The following is a 26,602-nucleotide window of genomic DNA, read 5'->3' as shown; positions in this document are numbered from 1 at the left end:
CCACTGTTTGAGCTGTGACTGGGAAATGTGGCATGACGGCTCATCTGACAACATAATAAACACGGTAAGTTCAGTAAACCATGTTTACTGAACTTGAGCTTTAAAGACTTAACTGGAGCGTTGAAACTAAGGCATTTAATTAACATTGTTCACAATATGTAGGACATTTAATTAAGACAACATGGGTCACGTGACAACAGTAAATTGACACGATAAGTTCAGTAACCCAAATTTGTCTTACAGTAAAATCAGAATGCCTTTCATTTGAATACATCAGACAATCACAGTATCTCTGACACTGGTCTTCTGTGTTTCTCTCCATGCTTGACTCTCTTCATCTACATGCGCACTACAGTGGAGAATGTTAACAAGGTAACCCAAATTATAATTTTTTTTACAAAACCTAATTCACATGCACAATACAACAATAATGACTCATAAAAAAAAAAAGTTAACTCTTTCCCCGCCAGCGTTTTTGATCATTTTCACAAAAATGTCATGGCCCCCAGAATACTTGTTTGTTTGAATATCTGAACATGCAATATATCAAAAGAAAGAACAGACCCTCTGCTTTAAAAATAAATAAATAATAATAATAAAAAAAAAAAAACATTTTGTTCTAGCTTAATGCATTCTTTTTTATCAACACTTTTGAGCAAAGTTTCAGATTCAGATTCAAACCAGATTCAGAGCGATGATCATTCGGGTCGACATGTCATTCAGTAACATTAGGCAGTTTTAATTTACAGTACAGGCCAAAAGTTTGGAAACATTACTATTTTTAATGTTTTTGAAAGAAGTTTCTTCTGCTCATCAAGCCTGCATTTATTTGATCAAAAATACAGATTTTTTTTTTTTAATATTGTGATATATTATTACAATTTAAAATAATTGGTTTTCAATTTATTATACTTTAAATTTCTGTGATGCAAAGCTGAATTTGAAATTACTCCAGTCTATCACATGATCCTTTAGAAATCATCCTAATATTCTGATTCATTATCAGTTGGAAACAGTTCTGCTGCTTAATATTAAGCTTTGGATACTTAATAGGATACTTTGATGAATAAAAATTAAAAAAAAAAAAAAAAAAAAAGAAGCAAATGTTTTAAAAATAGATTTTTTTTTTTTCAGAGAGCAAGAACAACGTATCAAAAGAAAATGAAGACAGATGTAAATCAGTATAAGTGTCCCAATTGTTCCAAAGTCTTTCAAATTTGTCCAGTTGTAAATGTAATCCGAATGTGATTTTTTCCATTTCCCTTATGTCCATAATAAGGTCTACCCATTCCTTGATTGTCGGAGCAGTTTGAGTCATCCATTTTTTTTGTAATGGCCTTTTTCCCTGCAGCCAGGAGTATACTCCAGAGATATCCATTGGCTGTGTCCATGGCAGTAGTTTTAAGGCCCAGGTACATAGTTCTGAAATCCAGTAGGATGGGGACATCAAAAACAATTTGTAGCGCTTTGTTGATTTCGAACCAGTATTTTTGAATCACCAAACAGTCCCAGAACACATGGTAATGATGCGCCTCCTGACAACCACACTTTCTCCAACACTCAGCCTTTCCCTGTGAAAAATGAGCGCTTTGACAAGGTGTTATGAAGAAACGAGATACACTTTTCCAACAAAATTCTTTCCAGACATGTGATTTCGTGGTTCTCCACTGTGTTGTATATATATTCTCCCATTCCTCATCAGTCAAAGTGAAATTGCCTTCTCTTTCCCATTTATTTTTAATATAATGAGTCGAATGATTTCCCAAATTTTGTTAAGACATTTGTATATTTTTGATATTATTCCCCTTGAAAGTTCTGATTTATATGCCTTAATAAAGATTTCGATCAGAGGGTTATAATGGTCATCCTTTTGTTTAATTTCTTGGTTATAAAAGCTCCTTGTCTGTAAATACCTGTGAAAGTCCTGTTTTTCCAAGCCAAAGGATTCCCTCAACTCATCAAAGCTTTTCATTTGGTTTTCTTTTTCAATTTCTTTTTACCCTTTGTGACCCAGACCTTAAATCTCCGATCGGTTCTGTTCGGTACAAAACCTTGGTCATAAGCCAACCAGCTTAAGATTTTAACATCTTTGTTTAGTTTGTATGTTTTGATCAGCTCTTTCCAGGTTGTAAGCACCGATTTTACCCATGGATTCTCAATTTCATCCAAATGACGGCCGTTTATCGTCTGCCAATAAGGCCTGAACAGGGACCTCCGGCAAAACACTACACTCAATATTTTTCCATTGAGCTTCATATTTTGAATCACAAAAATCAGCGGAGGTCTCCAGTAGGAAAGAATTTCAGTCTTCTGCATATTCAATTTGTATCCAGACATTGGACCAATATCTTTGAGGAAATGCATCACATTAGGTATAGAAATTTCTTGTTTAGTCAAGAACAATAGGACATCATCTGCGTAGCATGCAATTGTATGTTCGATCCCATCGATTGTAACACCATGGATAGTGTTTGATTGTCTAATATATTGGGCCAATGGTTCCAAGTATAAAGCAAACAGAAGGGGGGACCAGGCACAGCCCTGCCTCACCCCTCTTTCCAAAGGTCATTGAATCTGTTAAGTGGCCGTTAATTTTGATTCTTGAAGTTGGACCATCGTAGAGAGCCCCTATATTTCTAATTATTTGGTCATCCATTTGGAATTTGTTCAATACTTTGAATAGATAGAGCCAGTTAACAGAGTCAAAGGCTTTCTCAGCGTCCAAACTAATTATGACAGCTTCATTTTGGTGTTAATTCATTGTGTAAAGATCGTCTTATGTTGTCCTGAGTTTGTCTATTATTAATAAACCCTGTTTGATCGTTATGAATTAAATTTGGGAGTATTTGTTCCATTCTTTTGGACATAATTGAGGTGTATATACGATAATCCACATTCAGAATCGAAATTGGTCTATAAGATGCGCAGTCGAGTCGATCTTTCCCTTCTTTGGGTATTAGAGAAACAATGGCTTCTTTCCAACTTTGGGGGGATTTGAGCTTGTTTAAGTGCCCAATTAAAGGTTGTTAAAAGCAGGGGAGTAAGTGTTTCTTTCAATGCTTTATACCACTCGGAGGTGAATCCATCACTCCCCGGAGACTTATTGTTTTTTAATCTCTTGATTGCATTCTGTATTTCCAGAGCAGTAATTTCAGACCCCAGTTTTTTATTTTGTTCTTCCGTCATAACAGGGAGGTTAAGAGTTTTCCAGAAAAGAATCTATTTAATTTTCCTTATCTATTGAAATTCTAGAGAAAAGCTTTTTATAGAAAGATTCAAATATTGATTGAATTTGGTCTTGTTTTGTTAAAATGACACCATTCTGACCGTCTCGTATTTTAAAGATTGCGCTTTCAGCTTGTTGTTTTCTAATTTTCCAAGCTAGTAGTTTAGTAAATTTTGATCCAGATTCATAATATCTTTGTTTGGTAAAGGAGCATTTTCTTGATTATTTTCTGTGTGGTCAGCTCATTAATGTCGTCTCTTCTCTTTTTAAAACCCCTTCCCAGTCACCCCCAATTTTGGCAAGTGCTGCATACATGAAATGCCCAAAATAAAAAGGTTACTGCTCATAAGTAATTCTGAATAGAAACATAACACACATACATTTAGAAAGCCAACACTTGAGAGTTTATAGTTCAAGACTCAAAATTAACCAGACTGTTATTAATATTGAGATATATAAGCTCAAACATATTTTGAACTAAAATAATCTGGGATCACCAGTGATCCCTGACTGGTAAGGGGTTAATTTCCTGTAGCAACTGGGGATTTCTATTCTTTGCATGATTGCATGACTAACTGTTTTAGTCTAACTGTCCTGCAGATTGTTTAGTTTTTTCTGTCTTTGTTTCTTCTTGGATGAGGTGATGGCGATAATTCTGCCCCTCAAAACTGCCTTAGCAGCATCCCAGAGGATGGGTGGAGAAGATTCACCATTAGCATTTTCCTCTAAGTAAATTTTGACGTCATCTGATAGCTTTTTCTTCATCTGAGGGTCATTAAGCAGACTAGCATTAAACCGCCAGAGAGTATTTTTACGTTTTTTCTCCAGTTCTATAGTAATGTAGATGGGGGCGTGGTCACTCAGGTCTATTGTACCTAAGTCCAACTCCAGAATTTTTGATCTGTCCTTATTGAAAACAAAAAAAGTAGTCTATTCTAGTATATATTGTATGTGGGTTAGAGAAGTGGGTGTATTGGCGGACACTGGGATTCATCTCTCTCCAAATGTCAATCAGTTTTTTATCAATTTTCGGAATTTGTCGTTTATCGGTTTTCCTAAGTGTTTTTAATTTGACACATCCAGTGCAGGCTGGAGGTGAAGATTCCAATCTCCGCCACAGATACGGGTTCCCTCAGAGTGGTTTACAATCAAGTCTATAACATGAGTATAGAAAATGAAATCGCTCATTGGTGGAGCATATACATTTAGAAAAGTAAACACCTCTCCATTAATAGCACCCTTAACGAGTACTAAATCTCATTATGATGCCGCGCGGGGGATCTGTGTCTCCTCTTCTCGCGCCAAGCCTGTGCGTCCCCTTCTATTGTCACCTGAGAAACCTCTACCAGCTCCTGGATAAACGATTCGAGGAAGCCCTCAACCTCTGCTGGTTCCTCTCCCTCCAGGAATTCCCACAAGTCTGAGATTCTTTCTGCGTCCCCGTGACTCGAGATCAATGAGCTTTCTTTTTATAGTCGCGTTTTCAGCCCGCAACTGAGCGTTTTCCTCGCGTATCTGAGCCACCTCCGCTTTCAAGGCCTTTAGCTCTCTCAACTCGGGGAGTTCGTCTTCTGTATCGCTGATGTGGGCTTCTGCGGTCTATACGCCTCTCTACTCCTCCCAGGTCTCGGCGTCATCAGTTTCGGGCGTCATCAGTCTCTGCCCTCGTTAGCCTAGCAGCACTAGCTTGGGCCGCCATGTTCCCAGGAGTTATTTTAGATTGCTTACTTGTCGAGGATTTGCCCGAGCCAGAGTTCTTTGACTGTTTGGACATCTTTCACCGCGTCTATTTTCTTTGTATTTGGGTTTAGCGTTTATGTTACGATTAAATTCGGCAGAGAGACCGACTAATGCGACTTGTCACATCCTCTCCAACCCGGAAGTCCCCCAGAAATCTTTTGTAACAACAATATACACTACTGGTCAGTAATTTGGGGTCAGTCATTTTTTTTCTTTCTTTTTTTGAAATAAATCAATACTTTTATTCAGCAAGGATGTGTTAAATTGATAAAAAGTGATAGTAAAGAAGATTTATATTATTAGAAAATATTTTTTTATTTTGAATAAATGCAGTTCTTTTTAACCTTTTATTCATCAAATATATTAGGCAGCAGAACTGTTTCCAACACTCATAATAAATCTGAATATTAGAATGATTTCTAAAGGATCACGTGATAGACTGGATGTCACATGTGACACTGAAGACTGGAGTAATGATGCTGAAAATTCAGCTTTGCATCACAGAAATAAATGATAATTTAAAGTATAATAAATTGAAAACCAATTATTTTAAATTGTAATAATATATCACTATATATAAAAAAAATGTATTTTTGATCAAATAAATGCAGGCTTGATGAGCAGAAGAAACTTCTTTCAAAAACATAAAAAATAGTAATCTTTCCAAACTTTTGGCCTGTACTGTATATGCTGTTTAATGTTGATGATCGCGTTATTTTACATATGTATATGATTACACATTTAGGTCTGTAAACTTGATTACCGCACCACCGCGGTTTTAAAGCGCCACCGCTGTGGCTGAGTAGCACCGGCGCTGGTCCACCTAAACACATTGGTTTGTGTGTGAAAGCTGTTTTACATGAATATTATGACAGGAGTGAAGCAGAAATCTTTGTTTACAAAATAAATAATAGGTCAGCAATTAAACGTTACATCGCAGCCATGGAAACGTTTGGATTCGTGATGAAGGAGAGAGTTGTGCGTGAGCCCATAATTTAAGCTTTGTCGGCTTTGTATTCTTGCGATCTGGTCACCCGATTATCAGCGAATTTAACAATATTCCAGTAGTTATTCCACTGGACATGGAATCTCTTGTTTCTTTTCCCAAATCTTCACTCACGTCTCACCCATTTTCGCAGGGGATTATAAATGTTTCTTCCTTTAGTTCGCTTTTAATTAGGCCTATTATATTCACATTCTTTAACCGTGGTAAAGTAGAAAACCCGCTGTAGGACAGATAGCCTACCTTTTTACCTGCACGTCAAATTCCTTTTAACACAGTTTGTGCTTGTTATTAGGCTTGGTAAGGCACGTCAAGTTTTGTGTAAAATTTTTAATTTGGCTTTCTCTGGCAGCGCGAAATCAAACATAGCCTAAATGTCTTGTCTTTGTGGAAGATCAGATTCGCTCTTCAGACCGTCTACAATACATCAAGTAGAAAACATGAAGACATTAGAAGAGATGTTCTCGTTCCTGCCCGTGTCCCACATCCCTCTCAAAGCGCAGAGCGGAAGGCTTATCACGCGTCTTTGTGTGGAAATTGTGTTTTTTAAATATTTAACTTTATTAAATTATTTAAGTTAATATTATTTACTGATATTTATTTCAATGCTTAACAGGCTTTAGTGTGATGTTTCATTTACGGAAGTGCTCAAATAAACACGCATGTCTGTTAAGAAATGGATGTTTGAGCCTCATTTTATTATTATTATTTTATTTCAAAATGTATTTAATTGAGGTGTATATATGTTATATGTAGGCTACACCCCCCCAACCACCGCGCCACCGCCGGTAATAAAACACTGCCACCGTCACAGCCCTATATGATATCGCTTGTTTCTGCTTTTTCTTCTCGTGTGTTTTGATCAGGAGATTCTGTACTCTTTCAGAAGATGCGTCACAGCGCCCCCTACTGTACAACAGTGAAAACATACAAAAGCCGGAAATTTCCTAGCCTGGGTGCCAGCCCGAACCCCGCCCACAACATTTTTTGGTCGGGAAGTTCGGTCTGGACTCGCTCCGTTGAGGAGCTATTATGCCCGAACAAAAATTGTTCGGACCAATCAAATTGTCAGGGCGGGCTTTATACGATGATGGACAGATGAGCAACGGTAACGTAATCATCCACGTCACCAAAGAGCGCTTGATTTGAATTAGTTTACAACAAAGACGACTGCTGCTGGAGAATTGAGATTTCACGAGTTCACATTTACAAATAAGTCAGATAGAATAAATGCGTATATAAGATTTCACACAAATAAGTCGATAGAATAAATGCGTATATGACGTGCTGTCCGAAGAGAGGGCTGTGGGCTCGGTAGCCATACTCCCCCGTATTCCTGGTTGTGAGAGAACAAGACAAGAGTGAGGATTCGGGGTGGTGGAGGGATGCTGAAAAACTGTCAAGGAGTGTTAGGTAAGTTTACAGAGTGATTAAGCTTCCTCATGCTGATAGAAAGGGTAACGTTAGACATGGTATTGTTTGATGACAAGTTGATATTGGATTGATTATTTGTACGTGCTCCTCCCGAACTTTGTTTATGAAACATCATGTGTAGATTCCGCCATCGCGTCTGTTATATCGACAGCGCATTCATTTTAAAAGAGGAACAGAGAGCCGCGACATTTTGTTGGTTGAAAATATGAATGAAGAACATGCGTCATTTACTCCGTTGCTCTGATTGGTTGTAGGTCTATCCAATTGAGTGCAGAGTTTTTTTTTTTCCTGGTTTGGTTGAGACACGCCCCATAATCAAATCTCTATGGAGAAGTATCAGACTCACATTCTGACTAGACTCTGAGTATGACGACGTCAGGCTAGAAATTTCCATCAATGAAAGAGTTAATAAAGAACTGAATTGCTCATGACATCATAACCAGTGAACTCAATGCATCATATTTCAATGCGTAAATGTTAACAAGTCAGCGTTTTAATATCTCCCTGTACATTCTAACAATACTAACGTCCTACGCATGTAAATGGTTATTTATTTAAAGTCGGGAATTGTCCCTGCTTATTAAAAGTGTTATCAAGCTACATGTAGCCTATTGCAAATGTCAAAGTGCTTATTCTGAAATATATGCGTTTTTATGTGCATACAACTTAATTCACCTTGTAGCCAAAGGGTTATGTAATTAAGTTTTGTGTTCGATAATAGCGTTTTTTAGTAGGCCTACAGGAACTTAATTGAAATAATTCGCTTTACACTTGGTGCAATGGACTTAAAGCACATTTTATCCAAAAACCGAGGGCCGACACGAGACCCAAGTGGGTTCCAGTCCAAAACTTTGACGAGTGCCTCGGGCATGTATGGGTAACAGGACATTCTGAGGATTCACACAATTACGGCAAAATCTGCTCGCTGTAATCATTTGATGAAAAATGAAGCATTGTGTACTTTTTCATGTTTATGCAAAATAGAATGACAAAAGAAGAAGAAAAAAACGAATGGCAGTCACAGTGGAATTTACACCTTGCAATGGACTAAGTATTTTTTATCAGTTTGCTATCACTAAACTAATTTATGAATGAAACGGTATGATTTATGGATTACTACGCAAACAAAGTAGAGCGTGTGGATTGTGGACAAACTTTATTTCTATCATGACAACTCTGAGAGATTGGTATGGTAATGAATATGGCAATGTTAAAGGGGCATTCCACCCATTTGAACATTGTTTTTTATTTAAAGTGGGTCATATATGTAGTCGAAATGTAAAATAAATTTTGAATTTGGTGCCTTCGTGACCGAGGAAAGACAAAAACTAACTTCAGGACGCATTTGTATGAAAGACAACAACTCCCACAATGCACCACATTGCACAGCTCCGGAAGCCACTCCCACTAATCCAGAAAGCGCATATCTGCCTATAAGAGAAATCACTCTTCCGTCTACAAGGCTAGCTACCACCAGAGCTTGAAATTCATTTCACATTCACACAAAATGTCTAGTTAGTTGGCGAACTCATTAGTGCATTACTCCTCGTTTGTATTTCTTTCGAAAAGGTGAATTATTGCATGGTACCTGGATGTTCAGTCAGAACATATGCGGTGCGAAACTAGGATATTTCTCAACACAAACGTCCGTGTCCTCGTCTGATTCAGAGATTTCGTCCAGGAGAAATTGTCATCGTTGAAATTCTTTGCCGCAGACGGACTCTATCTCTGTGTTCGTAGTTGCATCTTACAGTCTATGAGTTGCATAGTGAGATCACCGGCGCCACCAGTCCGCCCTAACCCGAGCCAGTCCGGGCTCCTCGTCCGCGGCAGGCAGGTCTTCTGCCTCGGCTGCTCTTCGCTATAATGCGGCTTGTAAAGGTAGCCACAAACACCTGATTCAAGCATCAGACTTCCGAAATCCTCTTCCTCTAGTCTATATCATATTGAGTACTCTCCTCCGCTATTGTCATAACTTTACATCTGTCTCCACAGCGCCTGTTAGCTTAGCTTCAAACAAGATGGAGGATATTGCTTTCAGTTTCAGAGAGTAAAGTCCCACCCACTGATCTGTAATAGGTCTGTAGCGTGAGCGGGTCCCGCCCCCTGGGAAAGATGAGGAACGAGTGCTTGTAGTCTCAACAGAAATCCCCCCCTCTTACACTTCCTCCTACAATGACGCAAAATGACGATTTTTGCGTCATTGTAGGAGGAAGTGTAAAAGGTAAATAACGGATTTCTCCCGTCTCAGGGGAAAATGAGAGAGTGTTGCACGACCATTCAATAGTATGAATGGGTTTCTAACAATGCAAAGCTTAATGCAAATGGGTGGAGTGTCCCTTTAATGTATTTGGTCTTGGCTGAATAGATCTGCTACGCTGCTACAGAGACTTGCTACTGCTAATACTGCATGTAAGATATTCTGCTGCTGCTGCTGTACATGTAACATACATGAAATAACCCCCATAGCAGATCTATACAGGTGGAGCTGGGCAAGAGGGAGGGTTTCTGAAAGAGCGCTGCAGTCAGATAACCCCCATAGCAGATCTATACAGGTGGAGCTGGGGAAGAGGGAGGGTTGCAGACTGCTAACAGCAAACAATGCCAAGTATCTGAATGTTGAGCAACAAGCTCATTTGGCTGCTGATGCCATCAGCTGCACTATGTAGATAACAATGTGATCCCTAACAAATTTAGTTGAGGACCGATCAGAGTTTCATGACAGAACTTTGTATTTCACTTACAGTGGCGGTAAATGGGACCAATCCGTGAGCCTTAAAATAATCAGTCTCAAAAGTATAGTCACGTGACGTAAACTATATGCTTGTTAACATCATTTTATTGTGAAAAAAATGGCATACTAGCCTTTTCTGTCTAAAGTTATACCCAGTGTTACAACGTTGTTGGCATGACAACGTAACGGCAAAACCCTAAAATTACCGCAAAAAGGACGAGAGTGATTCCTCAGCTAAAAAAAACTCAAGTTTTAACAGAAGAACATAATATAATTGATGTTATCCTATACTTTTCTACTAAGAAATCCACCCATTTGTCGGCCACTTTCCTCCACCCAGGCTCACCTTTGTTGGCTAACAAGACCTGATCACCCACTACAATGCTATGACCCTTCATCTTCAAGATAAACAACTCTGCCTCCTAGCAAACATTAGAACGGAGCATAACCAGTGGACTCGTGTGCAGTACAATTATAGGCAAACGTGTGAGTCTGAGGTATCTGTGATCACTATTCCTTGGTGGCAAAAGCCCTGATAATGCTGTGTAAGGTTCTCTTGAACCGTTTGGGAGTGTAAGCAGTTGTGGACTTTTTCACTACGGTGACCTGCAGCAACTCTCAGATCAACTGATTCTCATGAAATGTGTCTCTATAGCACGCTTTGTATTTATTGTGCAATTTATACGTGAAAATTAGTTTTTACGTGCATATGATACACAGTTTTCGCATGCATATGATACACACTTTATGGCGTGTAATACGCACGTACTCCACACCACTAATCCTACCCAAGGGGTTTACAGTGCGTATCATACATGCACGTAAAATCCTATTTTCCCGTATAAATTGCACGATAAATACAACATGCTATAGAGACGCATTTCGTGAGATTGGGTTGCTCGGATCAACTGATTCTTAAAATGAGTTCCCTGATTTACGTGAATTCTTTCTAGGAAGCTGAAAGGTCAGTGCTTATTATAACATTTAATACCAACTTGAATCAAAATAACAGTAAGGCTGGGCAATATGATAATATATATGGCGATGTCTAAATAATTTATACATTTTGTTAATGTTTATATCGCAGCATGTCAGTAAATCTGTGTATCTTTGAATTTTCCTCATGTAAAATTTTTTATAGAGGAATTGTATAAAAAATATTATTTTTTAATAATACAAATTATTTTTTTCATTTACTTTTCATTTATATGTTTATTGTGTCTTGGGGATATTAAGTACTTTTTTTACTTATTTACTGCAAAATTCCTCAACTACACCATTAGCTTGCGTATGAAATATAAAATGTTTATGAAAAAAAACACTTGTGATTATCAAAATGAAATATTGTTTAGTTGTTGTTTCTGGATATTGACCTAAGTGTTAGAGGCAGAATTCTGCCATCTGCTGGTTAGAGAAAAATCTGTAGGAAATACAGTTTTAGAAAAGTGTAAAGACTATATACATCCAGCAAGAGGGCCATAGAGATCCATTTATTTTTCTGGTATTTTTTGAGGTCTTGTTTAGCAATAATGCCACATAAATTCTCAATAATGATTGTAATTACATATTATTTATTTCAATGATCCAAATATAATAAATATTATTTTAAGAATAAGAAATGAATTAAAAAAAGTAAATAAAACCCCCCAAAATCAGGCATACAATAATGATTATTAGGTCCCTAAATCCAGATAATGCATTTTAACGTGTATGATTGATGCATGTTTCATATTTTACAGATATTTCGACTGCAGAAGTTGAGATATGTTGCATTCTGAAGTTAACAGTGATGCAAACCCCGATTCTTCTCCTGACTTCAATCTTGCTATCGAGCCGCAATCTCCAGATATACTCAGCTAAGGTGCAAGAATACATACAATACGTGAGTACTTTGATGCCATTCAGGACACAGACACAAGTATAGCACTTGGTTTACAAACAGGGAGAGATTCCAGCTCTATTAAAGTTTCATCATATAGTGACCAGTGGTGTTGTAAATACCTAAAGAGTTACATATGCCAAGTAAGAAAACATATAAGTGGCTACATGTGGTGTGATAGAACTTCAAGGCCCTAGGCATAGTTGTCTATAAAAATCTCACACAGCAATCATGAGAGCAGCAACATGAAAACAAATAAGAAGAACCCGTCTAGAACTCTTGATTAGTTCGATTCCATAATAATACAATGGATGAATTGCAAAGCAAGTGCATATTTATTATCTGGAGGGCAGGCTACACGAATAAACAAGGTATGCAAAGGGGCGAAATGGATCGCTGGGTCCTACCACCTTGGTGAAAACTTGCTGGGACCCGAGGGGTATATATGTCTCTTGCAAAGGCTTCAGCAGATACCATTGGGGAACAGGCTTTGACCCCATAGGTGATGTCTTTTCCCTTCAAGTTTTAGTCACAGAACATCACTGGAACAGAACAATACATCCACACAGAGCAAACTTGAACTTATATAAACTTCTTCTTATGATCATTAAAATCATTAAAAATTAATTTTGACAACACACACACTGCAAAACACAGCTATACGTTCAAAACATAATAATAATGAATAATTTCAGTCTTTATTCACATTAAACCGGTTTTGCTAGTTTAAACCCGGCGAGTGTTTCTGCATTAAACAACTATCTCAACTGTTAAATAACAGATGTAAGATTAAAATATTATCAGATTTGTCTTATTTTAAATAAGCACAAAAAAACAGAGATGAAAAATTAACATGAGTAAGAAATGTTAATTTGCTCCATCTAGTGGCAATAGTCATGAAATGCCATGTTATACTATTTTTGTCCACCAGAGGTCGGCAGAGATACCCAAAGCAATGAGTTATTTTGATTTAATAATTAAGTAATTAAATTATATATTAGTCGTAGGTGTCGTCTTAAAGCTAAAAATGTCCGTTTTCCGAGGCGAGGTTAGATACCTTCATCAATACGTCACCCTTTACTTTTGTCTATTGGGTTTTCAAGTAACGTTATTTAACCAATGAAAAGTATTAAAAAGAGCTTGTGACTAAACTGCTTGACTCCGTTGGACCTGTCAGTCAAACCTCTTAACTCCAACCCGCCTCATGTGATGGGTCGGTCATGAACGATTCATTCAATTTGAACGAATCTTTCATATGACTCGGGAACACCGCGCTGTCACGTGATGAACGAACGACAGGACGTGAACTAATCAATTCTGTGTCAGGTACTACAGATTGCATAAGTCATTTTATGAGGATGTCACTGAATGAACGAACGACTTAGATCGGGAGGTGAGGTAAACCAACAGACTGCATAGCCTGAAGACTCAGATAAGCAATTAATCGTTTCTGTTTCTCATAGTTTGGCCTTGCAATTTTCAGCTGGTTCAAACAGTTGAATGCACTAGTAGTTAGTCAGTTTAGTAGCCATGAAATTAAAAGTGAAAATTATAACTTTTTTTGATATAATAAGAATAACAGTGCTTATTATAAATGAGTTATCTGTGCACAATATTATAATTTTTTTATATATTAATATGCCCTTGTAATCTTTAATAAAAAATGCTAACTCACCCCCTCACCCCAGTTAGCAATGCCCAACTTCCTACAATCCAATGGGACATTTTCACATATACAATATACTTGCTTTCATGCCAACTTTAATCACCACTCAAAATTAAAACGCTGTCGTCACTGAAGCACAAACACTGAAACAGGAGCACATAAACTAATAGGGATTCACTGGTTACACGGATAGTATTCAGTACTTTAGATACATTTATCAAAACATTTCTTAGAATATTTGTAGATTTCTTAACATGTCCTATACACTTACATGCTTGTTTTTGTTTCTCCCTGCAGATAAGTTGCGTGAGCTGCTAAAATCAAGATCAGTGGAAAAAGGTGATCATTGTACCATGTAAAGATGTTTGCAGACTACACTTGTAATAGTTGTAGTGTTTCTGTGAAAACCCTAAAAGGTTATGTACAACATCAAGGGCTACACAGAAATGAGGCACATTACCTATACGCATGTTGCATGGCAGGTTGTAAGTTACGCTTCAGAAATTACAACACATTTAAATGTCATGTTTACCGTCATCATCGGCAGTCATCTTCTGGTCTCTGCAGGGACCCTTCACATGTGAAGTTACATGTGATTGATCTTTCAGATCTTTTGGGTCACCTTAAATTTCCCATTTCAAAAAGAGAGCAGGTGCATTCAAAAACTGTGATCGCTCATTTTCACGTCCCACCTATCTAGAAAGCACAAATACTCTACAGCTTTGCATGTCTCTGGTGCATACTGTCTTCCTTCAGTTCCTAGTGAGTCTCAGTTCTCTGTTACTGAAAGCCACTCAGGTGAAGGGGCAGATGACGATGGGCATGAGGAGGATATGCTGGACCCTGCACAAATGAAAAGTTAATACATGAGAAATCTGTCCATGTTTTTCATGAAGTTGCAGGCAAAGCACCTGATCCCTTCCTCAACAGTACAGTTAATCGTAGAAGAGATAAGTTAGCTTAGTGGAGTGTGCCTGCAGTACACAAAGAATCAACTTAAAGTATCTCTTCAAGCAAAATCTAAACTCTCTGAGATAGAAATTGAAGATGCTTTGAAAACCCGAGATGACATGGATATTCATGGATCTCTCAGCTCTGCTCTTTCCACAAAGTACAAGAGAAAACAGTACTTTGAGGAAAACTTTCCATATGTGCATCCAACATGCATTTTTTTGGGGATTGATGAAAACAGAAAGGAGAGACATGGCCAATATATTCCCATAAAAGACACATTAACAGCACTCCTGAAAGATCCTGCTGTATGGGAAGAATGTTGTACATCTAGGAATGAGAGTACACCTCTCATTTTAAATGATGTGTGTGTGATGGATTGGTATTCAGATCCAGTCAGTTGTTTTCGGAGCCAGGTGTCACTTTGAAAGTGATCCTGTATCAAGATGCATTCGAGGTGGTTAATCCCCTTGGATCTGCTAAGAAAAAACACAAGATGCTTGGGGTGTACTTCACTTTAGCAAACTTTGATCCTTTTCATCGATCCGCTATTGACAACATGCAGCTTTTGCTTTTGTGCCGAGAAGCTGATTTCAAACAATTTGGCCACGAAAAAGTGTTCTGATATCTGATCTTAGAGAACTGGAGACAAATGGACTGAACATACATGGAAACAATGTGAAGGCAACAATCTTTTGCATCGCAGGCGATAATTTGGGTTCGCATAATATCAGGGGTTTCACAGAAAACTTTAGTACATCTCGCTATTTCTGCCGATACTGTAGTGTAACAAGAGAGAGCTAGATAATCTGGAGCACCAGGCTCCGATCCGCACAGTTCAAGACTACAATGACACTGTTGAAGAGCTGCAGAATCATGATGCTAGTGAAGCCAGAAGTTTGAAATTCAACTCTGTCTTTAATTCTCTGGGTTTTTTTTTCATGTCTGCCAGCCAGGCCTGCCACCCTGTACTGGCCATGAGGGTGTAGTGGCATCCGACCTTGCCATTTACCTCAACTATTTTGTCAAGGTGAAGAAATTCTTCACGTATTCTGAACTTAATCGCAGAATCAGGCAGTTTACCTACCAAGGATCTGACAGTAATTCTACACCCTCGAATGTTTCTGAAAAGGGTGTAAAATTAGGTGGCCAGGCAACAGAAAACTGGTGTTTGCTGAGGCTTCTACCAGTTGTAATTGGTGAGAAGATCACAGATACAGAGGATCCAGTTTGGCAACTCACTGTCCAACTGAAAGAGGTAGTGGAGGTCATTTGTGCACCTAGAATATCAGTACCTCAGATTGCTTTGCTTAATGTTCAGATCCGTGACTGTCTAGAGGCAAGGAAAGAAATGTTTCCTGCACACAAAGCATCATTTCCTCACTCACTATCCTGCGTTGATACTGAAATTGGGCCCACTAATACGGTTGTGGACAATGCGGTTTGAAAGCAACATTCAAAAGGTGTGCGCGAAGAACACAAAATGTCAAAAGCTTGTCAGGAACTTCTGCAAGCATACCTACATTCAGGCTCCTTTTTTGCACCCTTATTGGTGGCAAAGAATTTCACTCCTTTCCATGCTGAACTGTATAGCAGTGTAGTGCAGACTGCTGTGGGGACAACCTTTGACAAGGAACCCAATATTGTGGCATCTACAGAGATACAGTGGAAAGGCGTTCCACCCCTCGTAGTGGAAACCCCTATAAAAAGGGGTTCTTTCTTTGTTTAAGCCAAGGCGAGTCAACTGAATTCCAACAAATTGACCTCATGCTGGTGAAGGAGGAGAAGCATGTGTACTTTATTGTTACACCTCATGATGTGTCCTATTTGCCAGAGTTCGGACTATATGAAGTGAAAGATGCAAGGCAGAGCATGAAGTGTAGGAAAGCAGAGCTCAGACTGGATTACTATCCATTGCCTGTGTACAAGCTTTTTGGGACAAAAGTCATTTCACTGAAACATAGCATTGTTGACACAGAGTAAAGATAATGCTGGTCAAGGATTAATAGCAATTAATCACATCCAAAATAAAAGTTTATGTTTACATGATATATGTGTGTGTACTCTATAATTATTTTGTATATATAAATACACACACATGCATGTATATATTTAAGAAATATTTGCTTGTATATACTGTGTATATATATTTATATATCATTTATTTTACATAAATACATAAATAACAAATTTTTCATAAATATATACATGCATATGTGTGTATTTATATGTACAAAATATACATATATTATGTAAACACAAACATTTATTTTGGATGCGATTAATCGTTGATTAATAGAAAAAGCCTAGCACTAGTAAAGATGAATGCAAAGGTGTCCATTCCTGTTCCTGGAGATCTGCCTACCTGCTGGGTTCCAGCCCTGATCAAACACACCTGTTTGTAATCAACAAGTTCTCCTGAAGTTCTTAAAGGGTTAGTTCACCCAAAAATAGGGTGACCACCTTCTAATAAGCCCAAGGGGGGACAAGGGGTATGTTTCTGAGGGACAATGTGGGACACTGCCTGGCGCGGCGGTGCCCCACTGGCAGACTCACTGATAGTGGTTTACCCATTTCTAGCACATACCACCTTACATGGTATTAATAATGCCCTATTCTCCTAAACGTGTAATTGCTGATGTATGCTCATGAATAGGCCAACCACCAATGTGTATTTTTTTTCTAAATAAAGACTCATAATATTTTGAACATTCAATGAATTGACAGACTATTTAATTTTATTTATTTTTCATTACAATTTATTTACTTTAAATAAATTATAATATAAAATTATAGGATTAACAGGAATTGTAGTTGCTCAACACCACAGGAACAGTTAAAAAAAACGTATAAAAAAAAAAAAAAACGATTGACATCGTATTCCCCTCCATATCCGAATGAGAAGACGTTTTGCAAAGGTCACAAAAAGCCCTCTCGGTATCCCCCTCAACACCTTTCAGCCACAAATATTCATTTCCCCATTCTTTCTTGTACCCACACCTTCTCTTTTTAATTGATGATGGCGTTGCCTCTCAGACTCAGTCTCTTTCTCGAATTTTTCGAATTGGACAGCGCGCATCTAAAAGTTCCTTCCTTGACATTGAAAAACGCCTTGTGTGTCCGGTATGCGCGTGCGTGCGCTGTCATGACAACAACGAAAAAGTTGACAACGACCTAGTCAGCAGGTCAACTGAGGGGTTTGTGTGGCAACAATAGCGTGCTGAAATGTCAAGTAATGTTCGTTTGTCTGCTTGGGGCTCGAGGATATAAAGCGACCAACTTTTTTTTGAGCAAGCATAGATTATGCGTGACACGGTCTCAATTTGCGTGACGCGTGAATTGGGCTTCAAACGCTGTGCGCGCACGCGCTACGCGGGACGGGTGGTCACCCTACCCAAAAATGAAAATTCTGTCAGTAATTACTCACCCTCATGTTATTCCAATCCCGTAAGACTTTCGTTCACCTTCAAAACACAAATTAAGGTATTTTTGATAAAATCTGAGAGCTGGATCACTCCTTAATAGGCTTCTATGTAATTTAATTCTGATGGCCAAGAAAAGTTAGTAAAAAAAAATGTGGGTGAACTAACCCTTTAATTAGCTGCTTCTTCAGTCTGAGCTCAGTTGGAGCTGAACTCAGCTGGTAGTTAGATTTCCAGGACAGGGCAACCCTGCTATACACAAATCTTCTAGAGAAATAGGACTCCATTTTATATTTTTGAACAAATCAAGACTGTTATATACAATGAGCTATTGAGACAAAGTTCAAAATTCTTACCTTTTGACATCCCAACACAATTCCAAAAGTGAACATACACTAAACACACCTTCGTATGAGCAATGGTGGTAAGAGTCACTAAGAGGAAATGTTAAACTGAATGGTTTTATCCATTTTAGCTGGAGCTGACTATATGGTCAAGAGTTAAGCAGCTTTTACTACTTGCATATTATTTGAGTTGTGCATAAAGAATAGTGATCTGAGAAACAGTTGATCATAGAGACCATTAGTGGCAACGGTTCTATGATTAACTTGGAAAACGCATTTGGCTGTCTTGTCTCTCTGTAGTGTCATGGATGGAGGGAGTGCTCTTGCCTCTTTTATTAAATCAGCTCTTCCAAAAATGAGCCAGCTTGAGCCTTTGCTTGAGGCGCTGGGGGAGTTAGGCGTCCAGGACCGCGAGGACATGAAGTATGTCCAGGAGAGTGACCTTCTTCCCATCCTCAAGCCAGTGGAAGCAAGGAGACTCCTGTCATGCTTCAAATCCACAAGTATGTGTTTGAATTAGTATATAATGCAACTCATATTTAAGCAATAAGACAATTTAGAACAGCTAAGGGGGGTTACTGGATTTGTATTACTCTTGCAAAATATATTACACAATATAGTCTAACGAGTCTATGATTATGTCCTTTATTAAAGGAGTCATAACCTGCAATTTTCACTTTTCCACGAGAATCAATGTATCTTATGATCGACTAACGATTATACACTGGCCGGGAAGCCGATATTTAAAAGTGAAGCGTTTGTTTACCTCAGGGTAAATAAACCAGCGCGCGTGCACGCGCACTCAAATACGAGATTTTGATTTCAGCTCCCTCTTGACGTCATGAGGTAGTAGGATATACCATATATGGACACCGCAGCAGGAAGCCCCCCCCTTCCCCTCTCCCCCTCATATTCAGTTCAGTCGAGAAAGATGGAGAAACCGAGTGCACACCGGACTTGCTCTGTGGTTGATTGCCATAAAAAACATGTAAATGTGTTTTATCTCCCAAAATCGGACGAAACTATCAGGGACCAGTGGATGAAATTCATTTTTAATGACGCTGTCCCAACAACCCTTTCAACTGGCGTGCAGAGCCATATAGAGCGTCCACGACAGCCAAAACATCGCATTGATCTCGCGAGACAAAAATGCCTTCAGAAATAAGGGTAAAAGTAGGTCTGTGTTTATTTTTTTTCCACTTTTCTTTTTTAGAAGGGCCTGAAAGACTATAATACAGCAGTAGGTATCCAATGTAATACTAGGTTATGACTCCTTTAAGGTCAAAGTGATGTGTCTGAAAGCCCTTCCAGCAACCGACTGTCCTCAAATAAAGCCTGTGACAGTCCTGATGAAATGTCCCTTTCTGGTGAGCACATGGTGTACTGAATGCAAAAGACATGAACATCTTGGATGGCACTGGGATGAGTACGTTTATTTGTAAACCGCGTTTCACACGCACGGGTGATTTTAGTTTGGCTTTCACTGGCAGCACAATATCAAACATAGCCTTGCCCTTGTGGAGGATAAAATTCGCTCTTCAGACCTTTTACAACAAGTAGAAAACATGAAGATATCGATGGTCTCTTTCCTGCTCGTGTCCCACATCCCTCTCAAAGCGCAGAGCGGTAGGCAATATCACGCGTCTTTGTGTGGAAATATTAAATAAAGGTTTTTTTTTTTTTTTTTTTTTATATAGATTCAACTTTATTTAAGTTACCAGTATTTACTGATATTTATTTCAATGCTTTACAGGCTTTAGCGTGTTGTTTCTTTGTTTTGTTTTTTACTTCAAAACAACCCCGTTAAAAAACTGCCACCGTCACAGCCCTACCTCTTATACGCTCACTCTCTCACACACATCCTCACACTCACTCTCTCACCCACATCCTCACACTCACTCTCTCACCCACATCATCTTATACGCTCACTCTCTCACACACATCCTCACACTCACTCTCTCACACACATCCTCACACTCACTCTCTCACCCATATCATCTTATACGCTCACTCTCTCACCCACATCATCTTATACGCTCACTCTCTCACACACATCCTCACACTCACTCTCTCACACACATCCTCACACTCACTCTCTCACCCACATCCTCACACTCACTCTCTCACCCACATCATCTTATACGCTCACTCTCTCACACATCCTCACACTCACTTTCTCACCCACATCATCTTATACGCTCACTCTCTCACACACATCCTCACACTCTCTCTCTCACCCTCTCACCCACATCCTCACACTCACTCTCTCACCCACATCATCTTATACGCTCACTCTCTCACACACATCCTCACACTCACTCTCTCACCCACATCATCATATACGCTCACTCTCTCACACACATCCTCACACTCACTCTCTCACCCACATCATCTTATACGCTCACTCTCTCACACTCACTCTCTCACACACATCCTCACACTCACTCTCTCACACACATCCTCACACTCTCTCTCACACACATCCTTACACTCACTCTCTCACACTCATCATCTTATACGCTCACTCTCTCACACTCACTCTCACACACATCCTCTCTCACCCACATCCACTCATATGCTCACTCTCACACCCACATCCTCACACACATCCTCACACTCACTCTCTCACACATCCTCTCTCTCACTCTCTCACCCACATCCTCACACTCACTCTCTCACACGTATCCTCTCATACGCTCACTCACACACATCCTAACATACACTCTCACACACATCCTCACACTCACTCTCTCACACACATCCTCGCATACACTCTCACACACAACCCCTCTCTCACCCACATCCTCTTATACGCTCACTCTCTCATGCTCACTCTCTCATACTCACTCTCACACACATCCTCACACTCACCCTTTCACACACATCCTCACACACATCCTGGCATACACTCTCACACACATCCTCATTCTCACTCTCTCACCCACATCCTCACATACAGTGGGGAAAACAAGTATTTGATACACTGCCGATTTTGCAGGTTTCCCCACTTACAAAGCATGTAGAAGTCTGTAATTTTTATCATAGGTACTCTTCAACTGTGAGTGACGGAATCTAAAACAAAAATCACATTGTATGATTTTTAAGTAATTAATTAGCATTTTATTGCATGACATAAGTATTTGATACATCAGAAAAGCAGAACTTAATATCTGGTACAGAAACCTTTGTTTGTTGTTCAATTACAGAGATCATACGTTTCCTGTTATTCTTGACCAGGTTTGCACACACTGCAGCAGGGATTTTGGCCCACTCCTCCATGCAGACCTTCTCCAGATCCTTCAGGTTTCGGGGCTGTCGCAGGGCAATACGGACTTTCAGCTCCCTCCAAAGATTTTCTATTGGGTTCAGGTCTGGAGACTGGCTAGGCCACTCCAGGACCTTGAGATGCTTCTTACGGAGCCACTCCTTAGTTGCCCTGGCTGTGTGTTTCGGGTCGTTGTCATGCTGGAAGACCCAGCCACGACCCATCTTCAATGCTCTTACTGAGGGAAGGAGGTTGTTGGCCAAGATCTCATGATACATGGCCCCATCCATCCTCCCCTCAATACGGTGCAGTCGTCCCCTTTGCAGAAAAGCATCCCCAAAGAATGATGTTTCCACCTCCATGCTTCACGGTTGGGATGGTGTTCTTGGGGTTGTACTCATCCTTCTTCTTCCTCCAAACACGGTGAGTGGAGTTTAGACCAAAAAGCTCTATTTTTGTCTCATCAGACCACATGACCTTCTCCCATTCCTCCTCTGGATCATCCAGATGGTCATTGGCAAACTTCAGACGGGCCTGGACATGCGCTGGCTTGAGCAGGGGGCGTGCGCTGCAGGATTTGAATCCATGACGGCGTAGTGTGTTACTAATGGTTTTCTTTGAGACTGTGGTCCCAGCTCTCTTCAGGTCATTGACCAGGTCCTGCCGTGTAGTTCTGGGCTGATCCTTCACCTTCCTCATGATCATTGATGCCCCACGAGGTGAGATCTTGCATGGTGCCCCAGACTGAGGGAGATTGACGTCATCTTGAACTTCTTCCATTTTCTAATAATTGCGCAAACAGTTGTTGCCTTCTCACCAAGCTGCTTGCCTATTGTCCTGTAGCCCATCCCAGCCTTGTGCAGGTCTACAATTTTATCCCTGATGTCCTTACACAGCTCTCTGGTCTTGGCCATTGTGGAGAGGTTGGAGTCTGTTTGTTTGATTGAGTGTGTGGACAGGTGTCTTTTATACAGGTAACAAGTTCAAACAAGTGCAGTTAATACAGGTAATGAGTGGAGAACAGGAGGGCTTCTTAAAGAAAAACTAATAGGTCTGTGAGAGCCGGAATTCTTACTGGTTGGTAGGTGATCAAAAACGTATGTCATGCAATAAAATGCTAATTAATTATTTAAAAATCATACAATGTGATTTTCTGGATTTTTGTTTTCCGTCACTCACAGTTGAAGAGTACCTATGATAAAAATTACAGACCTCTACATGCTTTGTAAGTAGAAAAACCTGCAAAATCAGCAGTGTATCAAATACTTGTTCTCCCCACTGTACTCTCTCTCACACATCCTCACACTCACTCTCACACATCTAACACACCCTCACATACTCTCTCAACATACACACACTCACAACATACAGTCTCTCTCACACAAAACACCCTCTCACATGCACATCTTTGTTGCCAATGTCCACTACAAGCATCCCCTGTGCAAATTCCCACTATTCTGCTTCTTTTATTGCTAATATATTATGAGCATATTATACAGTCCATGATTTATTACTGATGTTTCTTTTTTTTCTTTTTTCTTTGACAGATGCCTTCTCAAGATTAACCCAGAGAAGGGATCAAAAGTAGAAAAGAGCACATCAAGAAAGCAACTGGCAGTCAGTCCAAAGGTGCTTTCACTGATTAACTAAATTGCGGACTATGAATGGATGGAGTAAAAAAGTGTTTAATTATTTGGTTTTGTTTTTCTAATCTATCTGTTGACATTTTTTATATTGGTGTGTTGTTGTAGTTATGAACTAAAACGAGTTGTACTAAATTGTTATATTGGTATATTGTTGGATTAAACATTAAAAAGCTCAAAATACAGAACATTTTATGTAAAATTACAGCAAAAAATAAAGGAAATAACGGAAATATTATATTATTTCGAATAAAGGAAAATTACTGTAATTTTACATGTTGGTTATTTTCTGTCATTTTACAGGGGTGGGTGGGGGGTTCAGCACCCCAGCTGATGGAATATTACAGTTTTTTTACGGGGATTTAAATAAAGGAAAATTACTGTAATTTTACATGTTGGTTATTTTCTGTAATTTTCTGTTTTTTTTTTTGTTTTTTTGGCACCCCAGCTGCCGGAATATTATATATATATATATATATATATATATATATATAATATACGGGTATTTTTTTTACAGTACGGTTCTGTTGCGGGTTCCCGGCCTGTGTCCATTCTCAAACCATATAGTTTGCCAATAGTGCTGCGGATCATCATAATCCGCGGGTCAGGCGGGCCAAGTAATAAAAACACAACATTCTAATTAATTGAGGGTGGATGACAGATAAATCATTATAATGTGTTGAGTTTAAAGGTTGTATCAGCGATTTCAGGCCCAAACATAAATGATCACATTCATCTAATCTTTCCTAACGATCCGCTAGCTGCCCGCCCCATAAGCATGCCGTCAAAAAAACGCGTCTCTGTATGCAGCCTCTGTAGGGCGGGTAGCTAGTGGATCGTTAGGAAAGATTAGAATAGATGAATGTGATCATATATGTTTGGGCCTGAAATCATTGATGCCCCACGAGGTGAGATCTTGCATGGTGCCCCAGACTGAGGGAGATTGACGTCATCTTGAACTTCTTCCATTTTCTAATAATTGCGCAAACAGTTGTTGCCTTCTCACCAAGCTGCTTGCCTATTGTCCTGTAGCCCATCCCAGCCTTGTGCAGGTCTACAATTTTATCCCTGATGTCCTTACACAGCTCTCTGGTCTTGGCCATTGTGGAGAGGTTGGAGTCTGTTTGTTTGATTGAGTGTGTGGACAGGTGTCTTTTATACAGGTAACAAGTTCAAACAAGTGCAGTTAATACAGGTAATGAGTGGAGAACAGGAGGGCTTAATAAAATGCTAATTAATTATTTAAAAATCATACAATGTGATTTTCTGGATTTTTGTTTTAGATTCCGTCACTCACAGTTGAAGAGTACCTATGATAAAAATTACAGACCTCTACATGCTTTGTAAGTAGGAAAACCTGCAAAATCAGCAGTGTATCAAATACTTGTTCTCCCCACTGTACTCTCTCTCACACATCCTCACACTCACTCTCACACATCTAACACACCCTCACATACTCTCTCAACATACACACACTCACAACATACAGTCTCTCTCACACAAAACACCCTCTCACATGCACATCTTTGTTGCCAATGTCCACTACAAGCATCCCCTGTGCAAATTCCCACTATTCTGCTTCTTTTATTGCTAATATATTATGAGCATATTATACAGTCCATGATTTATTACTGATGTTTCTTTTTTTTCTTTTTTCTTTGACAGATGCCTTCTCAAGATTAACCCAGAGAAGGGATCAAAAGTAGAAAAGAGCACATCAAGAAAGCAACTGGCAGTCAGTCCAAAGGTGCTTTCACTGATTAACTAAATTGCGGACTATGAATGGATGGAGTAAAAAAGTGTTTAATTATTTGGTTTTGTTTTTCTAATCTATCTGTTGACATTTTTTATATTGGTGTGTTGTTGTAGTTATGAACTAAAACGAGTTGTACTAATTGTTATATTGGTATATTGTTGGATTAAACATTAAAAAGCTCAAAATACAGAACATTTTATGTAAAATTACAGCAAAAAATAAAGGAAATAACGGAAATATTATATTATTTCGAATAAAGGAAAATTACTGTAATTTTACATGTTGGTTATTTTCTGTCATTTTACAGGGGTGGGTGGGGGGTTCAGCACCCCAGCTGATGGAATATTACAGTTTTTTTACGGGGATTTAAATAAAGGAAAATTACTGTAATTTTACATGTTGGTTATTTTCTGTAATTTTCTGTTTTTTTTTTTGTTTTTTTGGCACCCCAGCTGCCGGAATATTATATATATATATATATATATATATATATATATATATATATATAATATACGGGTATTTTTTTTACAGTACGGTTCTGTTGCGGGTTCCCGGCCTGTGTCCATTCTCAAACCATATAGTTTGCCAATAGTGCTGCGGATCATCATAATCCGCGGGTCAGGCGGGCCAAGTAATAAAAACACAACATTCTAATTAATTGAGGGTGGATGACAGATAAATCATTATAATGTGTTGAGTTTAAAGGTTGTATCAGCGATTTCAGGCCCAAACATAAATGATCACATTCATCTAATCTTTCCTAACGATCCGCTAGCTGCCCGCCCCATAAGCATGCCATCAAAAAAACGCGTCTCTGTATGCAGCCTCTGTAGGGCGGGTAGCTAGTGGATCGTTAGGAAAGATTAGAATAGATGAATGTGATCATATATGTTTGGGCCTGAAATCACTGATACAACCTTTAATAAAGTCCGTCCATCCATCCATCCATCTTCTTCCGCTTATCCGGGGCCGGGTCGCGGGGGCAGCAGTCTAAGCAGGGATGCCCAGACTTCCCTCTCCCTAGACACTTCCTCCAGCTCTTCCGGGGGGACACTGAGGCGTTCCCAGGCCAGCCGGGAGACACAGTCCCTCCAGCGTGTCCTAGGTCTTCCCCGGGGTCTCCTCCCGGTGGGACATGCCCGGAACACCTTCCCGGGAAGGCGTCCAGGAGGCATCCTGAAAAGATGCCCGAGCCACCTCAGCTGGCCCCTCTCGATGTGGAGGAGCAGCGGCTCTACTCTGAGCTCCTCCCGAGTGACTGAGCTTCTCACCCTATCTCTAAGGGATCGCCCAGCCACCCTGCGGAGAAAGCTCATTTCGGCCGCCTGTATCCGGGATCTTGTCCTTTCGGTCATGACCCACAGCTCATGACCATAGGTGAGAGTAGGAACGTAGATTGAGCGGTAAATCGAGAGCTTCGCCTTGCGGCTCAGCTCCTTCTTCAACACGACAGACCGGTACAGCGACCGCATTACTGCAGAAGCTGCACCGATCCATCTGTCAATCTCCCGTTCCATCCTTCCCTCACTCGTGAACAAG

The 26,602-nt window shown here is 39.5% G+C and overlaps 1 protein-coding gene across 2 annotated transcripts in view; it reads left to right on the top strand.

Moving 5' to 3' along the window:
• The window catches only part of LOC311289699 (uncharacterized protein), a 25,970-nt gene extending 446 nt beyond the window's left edge, over positions 1-25,524 (top strand). The window contains exons 1-8 of one of the 2 annotated variants that reach the window (XM_084407923.1): positions 1-64; positions 356-372; positions 11,877-12,019; positions 13,980-14,021; positions 18,700-18,902; positions 19,680-19,766; positions 23,212-23,293; positions 24,973-25,524. The exon at positions 1-64 is cut by the window's left edge and continues 446 nt beyond it. In XM_084407923.1, coding sequence (XP_084264049.1) covers positions 18,704-18,902; positions 19,680-19,766; positions 23,212-23,252 — 327 coding nt within the window. In that variant the 5' untranslated portion in view covers positions 1-64; positions 356-372; positions 11,877-12,019; positions 13,980-14,021; positions 18,700-18,703 and the 3' untranslated portion in view covers positions 23,253-23,293; positions 24,973-25,524. Of the gene's footprint in view, positions 65-355; positions 373-11,876; positions 12,020-13,979; positions 14,022-18,699; positions 18,903-19,679; positions 19,767-23,211; positions 24,078-24,972 lie in introns of those variants that run through there. The other variant, XR_014627201.1, reaches the window with a different exon arrangement.
• Positions 25,525-26,602: the final 1,078 nt, after the last annotated feature.

Source organism: Rutilus rutilus (genome assembly GCF_951802725.1).
Source record: "Rutilus rutilus genome assembly, chromosome: 1".
NCBI lineage: Eukaryota > Metazoa > Chordata > Actinopteri > Cypriniformes > Leuciscidae > Rutilus > Rutilus rutilus.
Note: the sequence above shows the minus strand (reverse complement) of the source record. Positions and strands in the feature narration are given on the sequence as shown.